This window comes from Myotis lucifugus, unplaced genomic scaffold (genome assembly GCF_000147115.1).
Source record: "Myotis lucifugus unplaced genomic scaffold, Myoluc2.0 scaffold_64, whole genome shotgun sequence".
Classification (NCBI taxonomy): domain Eukaryota; kingdom Metazoa; phylum Chordata; class Mammalia; order Chiroptera; family Vespertilionidae; genus Myotis; species Myotis lucifugus.
Window position 1 is genome coordinate 4,557,646 of NW_005871112.1, and position 11,186 is coordinate 4,568,831.

General features: G+C 34.4%; 1 protein-coding gene across 1 annotated transcript in view; it reads right to left on the minus strand.

The window, feature by feature from the left end:
- The window catches only part of GPC5 (glypican 5), a 588,333-nt gene extending 578,948 nt beyond the window's left edge, over positions 1 to 9,385 (minus strand). Inside the window, exons 1-2 of the mRNA XM_023754707.1 lie at positions 9,382 to 9,385; positions 8,870 to 9,031 (exon numbers count right to left, since the gene is read on the minus strand). Of these exons, the coding sequence (XP_023610475.1) occupies positions 8,870 to 9,031; positions 9,382 to 9,385 (166 nt within the window). The remainder of the gene's footprint in view (positions 1 to 8,869; positions 9,032 to 9,381) is intronic.
- Positions 9,386 to 11,186: the final 1,801 nt, after the last annotated feature.

Below are 11,186 nucleotides of genomic sequence, written 5' to 3' on the forward strand. Positions count from 1 at the left end.
CAAAAGCAAATGAAAAAAGTAAGGATGCAGAGGCAGGCGTAACCATGTGACTGCAAGCCCTGGGAATGTGCAAAAAACTTGTGAAAAGCTTGGATTTTTGCAAAATATGGGATATTTGAATTATTTTAGCTAAAACTTTAACATGTGGCAATAGAAAAAAGTTTTAAATGCATACAAAACACAACATAGTGAATATCCTCTAAGTCAGTGATTTTCAACCTTTTTTATCTCATGGCATCCGTAAACTAATTACTAAAATTCTGTGGCACACCAAAAAATATATTGTTTCCATTTCTGATTTTTAAAAATAGTTATAATTTTGATTCATTCATACTAGATGACTACTGTGTTGGTTGTTGTTGTTTTTCTTATTTGACTATCTAAGGGAAAAGAGGTCAGTGCCCCTGACTAAATAGTCAGGTATTGCATGTTTTAAAAATTCATAGGCACCACAGGTGAGAATGGCTGCTCTATGTGTGTATATAGGTTCACAGGACATATATATAAAGGAAAATGAAGAACACACAAAGTAAAGAACAGTTTCTGAAAAGACATTCAGACTCCCTAATAACAGGGAACCACATATTTTGAAAATAAGGTATCATTTCATATCAGCAAATCTTTTAAAATTCTGACAATACTGTTGGAAAAGATGTGGGAAAATGACAGAGCATACCAACTGTGTGTGGGAGTTTAAATTGGCTCAGTGCCTTAGAAGAGCTATTCAGCAAAATCTAGGAAAGTTGACAATATTCATAGCCTATAAGCCACTATTTCACTTCTATGTCTAAATCCTAGAGAAGCATGTGCCTATGGAGACATGAACAAGAATGTTCATTGCAGCGCTATAAGTACAAAAATAAGTCGGAAATTTATGAAAAGGAGAATGAACAAATACTGCATATCTATAAAGAGAAATTTTATAAATACTTTTACATGGACAAATAAGAGATAGAGGGAAAGATAAATGTCCTGTCCTTTACTCAAAGCAAAGGTAGCTTTTGAGAGTCATTCCTTTTGATACCTTATGCAAAAGCAAGATTAAACTAATATAAAGATAACCATATGATAAAAATCAGATGATTAGATTCAATGAACTAACAAGCAAAATAGAGACAGCTGACAGGTATGGGACTGGATAGGGGGTAGAAGGATTGAGCAAAAAAAAAAAAAACGAAAAGAGAAAGAACTATCTGATGAAATGTCAATTCTTCTTCTAGTCAATAAATGTACAGTTCTCGCATTGAAAAGATTGAACTGAAATTGTGTTTAATATAAAATCAAGAAAAATTATTTAGCCTACTGTCAATGGGTTACTATGCTTTCTAGGTAAGATTGCCGTGACAATATGTGGTATTATCATAAGTTATCATCAGTCAGAATTAAAACAACTAAAAGTTTACTTCTTAAAATTTTAAAAAGGAATTTAACAAAGTAAACCCCATGTTCAAATTATACTTAATATTTTCCACTGTAGATAATGCTTCATTCAAAGCAAGCTTTATTTCTAGCTGCAAAGTAATTTAAGCTCTTGCAACTTTTATCTATAATATAGGGAAATCACTCATTTTCATAATAGAAGCCTGCTGATATAGATTCAAAAGAAACATTTTTTTAATCCTCACCCAAGGATATTTTTTCCATTGATTTTTTTTAGAGAGAATGGAAGGGCGGGGGAGAGACAGAGAGAAAGATCTATTTAAGAGACACATTGATTGGTCACCAGCTGCACATGCCCCTACCTGGCTTAGAATTGGGCCTGCCACCGAGGTATGTGCCCTTGACTGGAATCAAACCTATGATCCTTCAGTCCACAGGCCAATGCTCTAACCACTGGGAAAAAACAGTTAGGGCCAAAAGAAACAAGTTTTAACATTTCAGAGATAAAGAACAGTTGGATAAAGACCAATTGCATTGATAGCTTTCAACACACTAACCCATGCCTAAAACTGAATGGGAAAATAATTGTAATCACATTCGTAAGGAATGCCACTGACAGAAACACTATAATGCGCCCCTTTCCAGTTCATAAAATCAATAAATCAATGTTGGCATACTAGAAGTCTGAAGGAGCCAATGGAAATAAAATAGATCTGAATTTTGGACACTGTACAATCAAGCACCTGACAGTGCTGGCACACAGTAGGTGTTTCACAGATATACTATTATTAATTGCATCAATAGAGAAATAAAGAAAAAAAGAATGAAGGCAGCGAGGGAGGGAATCTGTCATTTTATTTCAGAACCATCTTCCTGCTAAGTCCCATTCATTTCTTCATTTATTCATGCTGTTCATTTTTAAATACATATTTTTATTTATTTCGGAGATAAAGGGAGAGGGAGAGAAAGACAGAAACATCAATGATGAGAGAGAACCATTAATTGGCTGCCTCCTACAGGACCCCCGAGCCCGCAACCCAGGCATGTGCCCTGACTGGGAATCGAACCAGGACCTCCTGGTTCATAGGTCGATGCTTAACCACTAAGCAATGCTAGCCGGGCTCATGCAGTTCATTTAATTACATCTATTGAGTATCTGCTCTAGGTGCTAGAGAAAAGGGAAAATAAACAAGTCTCCTCAACACTGCCAGCCTAAGGCTACCAGTTGTCTTACCATTGGATTTTTGACCAGATAAGTCTCAGTGTTGGGAATAGCATTATTCCTTTATCCTTCCACATAATGCTCTTCCAGGGAATAATTTTAAATATTATCCACCTCTGTAAACCAAATAAGAATAATGTATTCCATGCTAAATATAAATATAAGTCAATTTACTTACCCATATCTTAATATAGTCAAATATTCACTATATACTTGTGCCTTTGACTATGTGTACAAACACACATACTTTAAACTAGTTTTACAGTAGCTGTACACTTTGCAGTAGCTAATATCTGTTAGTGTGAAGGAGGACAATCCATTAATTATATTCTCATCCTTAATTCACCTGCTTTTAAAAGATATTTAATTTTGAACACATTCCTATGTTTCATTAAAAATAGGAATACATTTTTATTAAATTCCTAAATCTAGTATTTCAACCCAAGAGGACAAGCTTGTCAATCTTTCAGGTACTTACAATCAAAAAATGAAAAGTTAATTAGCTAAGAGAATGAAATCATTAATAAAGATGTTAAATCCTTCCTGTGCTAAATATTATTTATCACTCAGACTTTTGTAATAATGTATATTTTTAATTTTTATAGAAAACTTGAAACTGCCAGAATAAAAACTTAGTATCTACCACATAGTTTAAAAATATTTGAGCTGCTTGAAGATGAAGAAATAGGAAAAGGTATATCTCAAAAGAAATATATAATTTCTTAACCTTATCTTACCAGTTTAAAAAAAAATGCTTCCAATAGTGTTCTCCCAAGTGGTCCTTCATTTTATTTTTGAAAGTGATGCTGAAATGTTATAGTGTTAAATTATAAAAACTAAACTATTATCTTATTGAAATGGAGATTTAAAAACTTGAAAGCTGGATGAGAGTTGCTTTTTCACAGCAGGTTACATATTCTCTGTCAACTTCCAGTATTTCTTCATGAGTCACACCATACTTTAGTGTAGAAATAAATAAAACCTTTGCCAGGAATATTTTCAAAATATTTTTAAAGCAGTCAATCCCAACTCATAGTAAAACAGATGAAGAGCAACAAACTTTCACGTTTCTCAAGCTGTTCTACTTTAATCTTGAGCAGTCAGCCCCTGAGAATGAAGAACACTTCTCTGCACTGTGACAAAGTCCCTCTGCAAACAGCACCACTTTCTCATGAACAGCAGCAGACACAGGGCTATCAGCTTGGGCCTGTTACCTTACAGAACACTGCTTGCTGCATGAATGACTACCCTTACGATTGAGTAAATTCCCAAGTCACAATTATGGGTCCTTCCAAAACAAATTTTTGTTTTGTTGTCCTGTTTATTTTAAGGAAATATGACTTTAAAAAAAAACACCACACCAGCAAATTTCTTAAAAGAAAAAAATGGAAGAGTTGTCGCAGCAGGCTGGTGCCAACCCCACTGGTATAACATCCAGTGCTGAATCCCAGATTGAATGTGGACTATACACAGGATAACCTTGTGTCCTCGCCCACCACTTGCCAGCACTGTTTCCTCTCTCCCTAAAAAATCCCTTCATCTCACAAAAATATGGGGCTCACTAAAACTACAGACCCAAGTGATTATCCCCATCAGCAAAATCTAAAGGGTTGCTTCAAAAATGTATTTCCATGGGCATCCATAAGATCCATGACAGAAGAGACCATACTGTATCCCAGTCCTAAGTCTTTCATAACCCAGAATACCACTAGCAAAAAAAAAAAACTAAAAAAAAACAGCTTAATATTGCTGAAGTAGAAGACATAAATGAAATACTTAAAAATCAAAATATCCAAATGTAGCAAATCTACTTAAATCATTTGAGAAGTGAACTGATTTCCCCATCAAACTTTTCTCAGTTAGACTTGTTTCCCAATAAAATGTGCTTGGATTCTTTCTTCTTAGAAAAGTAATGACTTTGAATTGTTTTCAGATATTTGATTGCACAGAAAATAGATGGAAGGCATTTTACTTATTGATAAAGTAGCCCCTGCTCAGTTATCAAAGAGTAAATGTGATTTCTAAAATCACTTTTAGCATATATATTTAAACTTGTTTGTATGGAAATAAGCCTAAAATTATTATTCGGTTCATTAAATTAAAAACAGGTATTCTTTCTGTAAGAGAATTTTTTCCAGTAAAATTAGGCTTTAGGCAAATTTCCTCTGTTTGTCTTGCCTTCTCATAATTCTCAAATAAAACTCAGCATTCCACAAAGGGAGAAAATAATATTTGATTATAACAAATCACATTTAAGAAAGTCCCTTCCATTTTCATTTTTTATGATTAATATTTAAATAAATACCAAAACTCAACCTCTTGAATCCAGCACATACAAATTCTTAAACAGAAAAAAAAATTAAATTTACATAAAATTACCTGCCACTCTGGTAGACAGAGACGACCCCATATATTTCTAGTATTTAGGTAGTTATCACCAAACTTACAGCAATATCAACAAAATCTTTCAGCAGTTTAAACCCATCTTAAAAGTGTAAATAAGTAATCAGGGCTTGTGTTTTTCCCAATCTTTTGAACTCAATTTTCTCTATCTTAATCAATTTATCCAAGAATATGTAAAAAGTTTGCTACAATATCTTTCAAGACAGAAGAAATATTCCACCAATATTGAATTAATGCCTAAGTGTTAGTAGCTGTTGGCACTTTCTTTCACCTAGATAGTTAACACTGTTATCAAAAAAAAATTAGGTTTGCTTTGTAGTGATTCTCTTCAGTCATATAGTCTTACTTGAGGGATTTAGGTTTCATATTAAAAGAGAAGAAATCATAATTAAGCTCCCTGTTCAAAAATCTTTAAAGACGCTCTCAAACCCAAGTTAATTATTTTTTTAATTCTTTAAAATTTATTTTTCTATTACAGTTGACACACATTATATTAGTTTCAGGTGTACAACCAGTGATTAAACATTTAATACCTTACGAAGTGAACACCTGATAAGTCTAGCACCCAATGTACACTATAGACAATTATTACATTACTAGAAGACTGGTGCATGGGGGTCCCTTGGCCTGGCCTGCTGGGGTCGGGTCGAAACCAGCTCTCCAACACACCCCAAGGGGTCCCAGATTGTGAGAGGGTGCAGGCCAGGCCAAGGGACCCCACCAGCATACGATCAGGGCTGGGGAGGGACAGGCCAACTGGGGAGGTACCATGGGAGGGCTCCAGGGAATGTCCAGCCCATCTGGTCCAGTCCCGATCAGCCGGACCCCAGCAGCAAGCTAACCTACCGGTCAGAGCATCTGCCCCCTGGTGGCCAGTGCACATCATAGCAACTGGTCGAACAGTCTGAGGGACAATTAGCATATTAGGGCATATATATATATTCTACTCCTATGCTTTACTTAACATCTCATGACCATTTAATACTGGCAATTTGTACTTCTTGATTCCTTTCACCTTTTCACATATTACCCAACCCCCTTACCATCTGACGACCATTAACTTGTTCTCTGTATCTATGACTTTATTTTTGTTTTTCTTTTTCATTTATTTTGTTCATTATATGCCACATATAAGTAAATCATATGGTATTTATCTTTCTCTGTCTGACTTACTTCACTTAGCATAATACTCTCTAGGTCCATCTATGCTGTACCAAATAGTAAGATTTCATTCTATTTTATGGCTAGTATTCATCTTCTTTATCCAATTGTCTATTGACGGGCACTTGGGTAGCTTCCATATCTTGGCTATCTATAATAAAAAAAGCATAATATGCTAATTAGACTGGACGTCTTCTGGACGAAGCCAGGGCTGCGAAGGCCGAGCAAGCCACCACAGCTGCTAGGGCTGAGCCCCTTGCACGAATTTTGTGCATCAGGGCTCTAGTTGTAAATAATGCTGTAATGAACACAGGGGTGCATATATCTTTCCTAATTAGCATTTAAGATTTCTTCAGATAACTACCCAGAACTGGAATTGCTGAATCCTTTGGTAGTTCTATTTTTAAGTTTTTGAGGAACGTCCATACTATTTTTGATAGCTTTCTTTTAAGATCAGGAACAAGACAAGGATGTCCACTTTCACCACTTTTATTCAACAAAGAATTAAAAGGACTAGCCACCAAAATCAGACAAGAAAAAGAAATAAAAGGCATCCAAATTGGAAAGGAAGTACTAAATTGTCATTATTTGCAGATGACAATAATATAGAGAGAGAACCCTAAAGAAAACACCAAAAATTTATTAGAACTGATAAATTAATTCAGAAAAGTAGCAGGATATGAAATCAATACTCAGAAATCAGTTGCATTTTTATATACCAATAACCAACTATCAGAAAGAGAAATAAAGAAAACAATCCCATTTATAATTGCATCAAAAAGAATAAAATACCTAGGAATAAATTTAACCAATGAGGTAAAAAACCTGTACTTGGAGAAGTGTAAAAAATGAAGAAAGAAATTAAAGACACAAATAAATTGAAACATATACCATGCTCACAGACAAGAAGAATTAACATCATTAAAATGCCCATACTACTCAAACCAATCTACAGATTTAGTGTAATCCCTATCAAAATACCAAAGGCTTTTGTTCATCAGTTTACGTTGTTCATTATAATCCACAAATGAGTGAGAGCATGTGATATTTATCTTTCTCTGACTGACTTACTTCACTTAGCATAATGCAGATGTAGAGACAGAGAAGCATTGATCAGATGCTCAAAACTCAGAGGGAAAGCGGGGGAGGATGGGGGTGAGGGGGAAAGATCAACCCAAGGACTTGTATGCAAGCATATAAGCATAAGAGATGGATGTGGACAACAGGGGGTGAGGGTGAGGGCAGGATTGGGGGGATGAGGGGACATTGGGGGGATAAGGACACATTTGTAATATCTTATTCAATAAAGGGGGAAAAAAGGAAAAAAAAATACCAAAGGCTTTTTTCACAGAACTAAATCAAGTTGATGTTTTAAGTTTTTTTCCACATGAGCCCAACTCACCTTTTCAAACATGTGATCCACCATTCCCATCTACAACTCCTTGCTCTGCTAAACTGGTCTATTTATCTCTAAAATGTGTTTTCCATATTATACTTGCTATCATGTTCATGAGGGAAAAAATCACTACATAGCTGTCTGTGTGTGTCTAGTTCAGCCAGTTCAAACCACAAATCTTTGCTTAAAAAGCATATCAATATGCTTTCCTCCAACAACTGTACATGATTAAATCCCATAACAGAAATAAGGTTGTTTTCTAACATATCTAAAAGAACCACTAAATTAATAATACCTTAAAATCTGACATTTTACAATTTCTACAAAAAAAATCATCAATTAATCATGAACTACATTTTAATTCAAATTTTATCTTGATTTATGTATTCATTTCATTTAATATATAGTATAATTTTAAAAATTAGTCAGCTTTGTGATTTAGTTCTGTATATAAACATAGCACAAATTATTTAGATCGATATTAATACACTTATTAAAAAGAAATCCTAACAGAAGTTATATTTTGCATTGAACAAAAGCAATAAATTTATTTGAAAAACAGTGTAATATAAATATTTTCATTCCAATCATATACTGAATAGCTAATGCTTTATAAGAGGAAAAATAAATTAAGCTATTTTATTATAGTAATAAGGAATTTTATAGAGGAGATGACTAAAATAAGGAAAAGATCATCTATTTTGTAATGTGCCTTGTAATTTCATAACCCATTAATTTTATATATAAACATATTGTTTGAATTAAGGTTGAGTTCTGATCTTAGCTGAACATTAAACATCTAATTAATAGTTCCTATTTTACTATTTATCAGACTTGTTTGCACATTGATATATCATACTGGTGTTCTTTTGAGAACCACATGAGGTTGCAAGAGGAAATATTAGACAAATACTTCTTCAAATCAGATTTTTAAAAACAATTACACACTTAAAGATAATAAGATTTTATGTTATCAAATATTTTAATAAAATATAATAATTACATCCATTCATATTGAGGTAAATCTATGGGTCAGAATATTGGGGACCTGGAAGACCCGTTGAAGGGCATATATTTCCAAGGACCATTTCATTAACAAAACAGTTTTCCTAAGTCCAACTCAAAATATATACATTGATTTGGCCTTAGAAAAAATGTTTGAAGGTTCAAAAAGTTAAAAACTCATTTATACCAAAATAATATACAAAGACAGAGAAGGAAATCCAGCTGAGTTTACCGATAAAATGACAACAGGCAGATTACATAACAAGGCTTGTTCTTAGTTTCCTAATTTGAGATAAATTTACCTTGAAAAACAGCTGCATTTCGAGATATTAGAAACTTTAATGTAGAGCTGGATGCTTGAAGCGCCTGCTGCATGTCTTGGCGAGCTGCAATTTGATATCTTTCCTCCATCTTCCTGGTGCAACATGTAGGTTTTTTGGATACACAAACCTGAAGATCAGGTCCTGGAACACATAAAAATTTTTCAGAATAATTATCTGTTCATTTAACAAACATTACATATTACATGTCAGGCATTAATGATAAGCACAGCACTGCACATGAAGAGTTTGTGTTTCTATGCGAGGAACTGATTTACCAGAGCACTTGCTATTAAAATATTTATCTATTGTTCATGAACCTAAACATGAAAAAAAATATCCTCAACCATTAACTCTTTGCTCAAATATTTTATTAACTTTTTGATCAAATATTATGTCCACTCAATTAATTAATTATTAACAGACTATATAATAGAAAACAAATATACTACTATGTAAGCTAAATAGAGAAAATTTATTTTTGCTTATTTTACCCATTTCACCCAGCTAAAATTATTTGCACTGAAAATAGTATAGAGAAGTATATGGGCTAAAACAATTGCTTTTCTTGAGGAAATAAAATACATCAGATAAAGGTAAAAAATCTTCACCTGATTTCTCATTTTCAACATCATGTTTGTGCTTCTTGTGAATAAGTGATTATCAGCAAACATGAAATGAATCAAGACCCCCACATGGGCCCAAAACCACCATCAAATATTCTACTCACACCTAGCTTGCTAGAGACAACTCCTATGACTCTGGGTGGTGAGCACACAATGCAATATACAGATGATGTATCATAGAATTGTACACTCAAAACCTATATAATTTTTTATACTCTATGCATAGGCACTTTATTTTGTTGTTGTTTGTTTGTTTTTAATCCTTTATTGTTTAAAGTATTACATATAGTATTACATATGTCTCCTTTTTCCCCCATTGACCTCTCCAGGCCACCCCCACACTCCCCGCACATGTCCTCACCCCATGCCTGTGTCCAGGGGTTATGCTCATATGCATGCATACAAGTCCTTTGGTTGATCTCTTACCACCCCCACCCCCACCCTTCGCCTTCCCTCTGAAGTTTGACGGTCTGTTCGATGCTTCTCTGGATCTATTTATGTTCATCAGTTTATGTTATTTATTATATTCCACAAATGAGTAAGATCATGTGATATTTATCTTTCTCCTATTTAAACCTATATAATTTTATTAACCAATGTCACCCCAATAAATTCAAAATTTTAAAAAAGCACCTTTTAGTTTTCTAAGCATATTCAGAAACTGTCTGTGAAATTATTAAACATATGTAATAGTTGTGGTTAAAAATTTGGCTAATATGATTAGCACCTCACTTCCTGGATAGGGTCCCAGGGCAAGCACCTTTATACATAGCAGGTATGCTAGAGAAGGAAGGCGAAGGTACAGATGTGTAGTGGCACCTAAAAAGTATAACCCTGATGAGGGCATCATGGGGAAGGTCCCAGGGCATTCCCAGGCTACCCAGGTTTTATAGAAAGCTTAGAACAATTGATTTTTACAAGGCCTAACATAATACAGTTGCTCCTTTAATGTAGGGTAGGAATAAGACTTGTGGCTCTTGATCTCTGGGGAGTCTCAAGTTCCCGTATTAGCCCTTTATTGACTAATTTTAGACCAGTAAGTATATCTTATATATGCTGGTCTAAAGACACACACAGATACATACACATAGCAGCCACTTTTCAAACTCCTCCTACTTTTTCACACAGAGTCGGCCTCAGAATCACATTTCCAAAAGTTAGTTCTGGGTAAGATCAAGATATCTGAAATCACTCCAGGGCACAGGGGCCATTACTACCACATTTTACACATGAGGAGATAGACACATAGAGAAGTTCTGAAAACTGCCCAATGTCACACACCTACATGCTACAAAGTGGGGACCTGGTGTTTGCAGTGATTCCCAAACTATCTTCTTCACAATCACTCTACTGGGAGAAAAGCGATAGTCCTAAATCTATAAATGGTTCATCGATAGCCCTAACTGGCCATTTTTAATTCCTGTTTTGAAAGAAGTCATTCGTTTGGTAAATTGCAAGAAAATAAATTGCAGGTTAGGAACCATCAAAGGAGTTATATTAAAAAAATAAAATAGGCTAAAATATCAAGTTATAGAATTGCCATTGCTGTTTTTTTACAAAATTTAAGTGGTAGAAAGTACACTTAGAAAGATGCTACAAATTGCCCTGGCTGCTATCCTAAACACAGTGCGGGAGGGAGACCTTCATGTCTCGGCAACTCTGAGTAACCATGG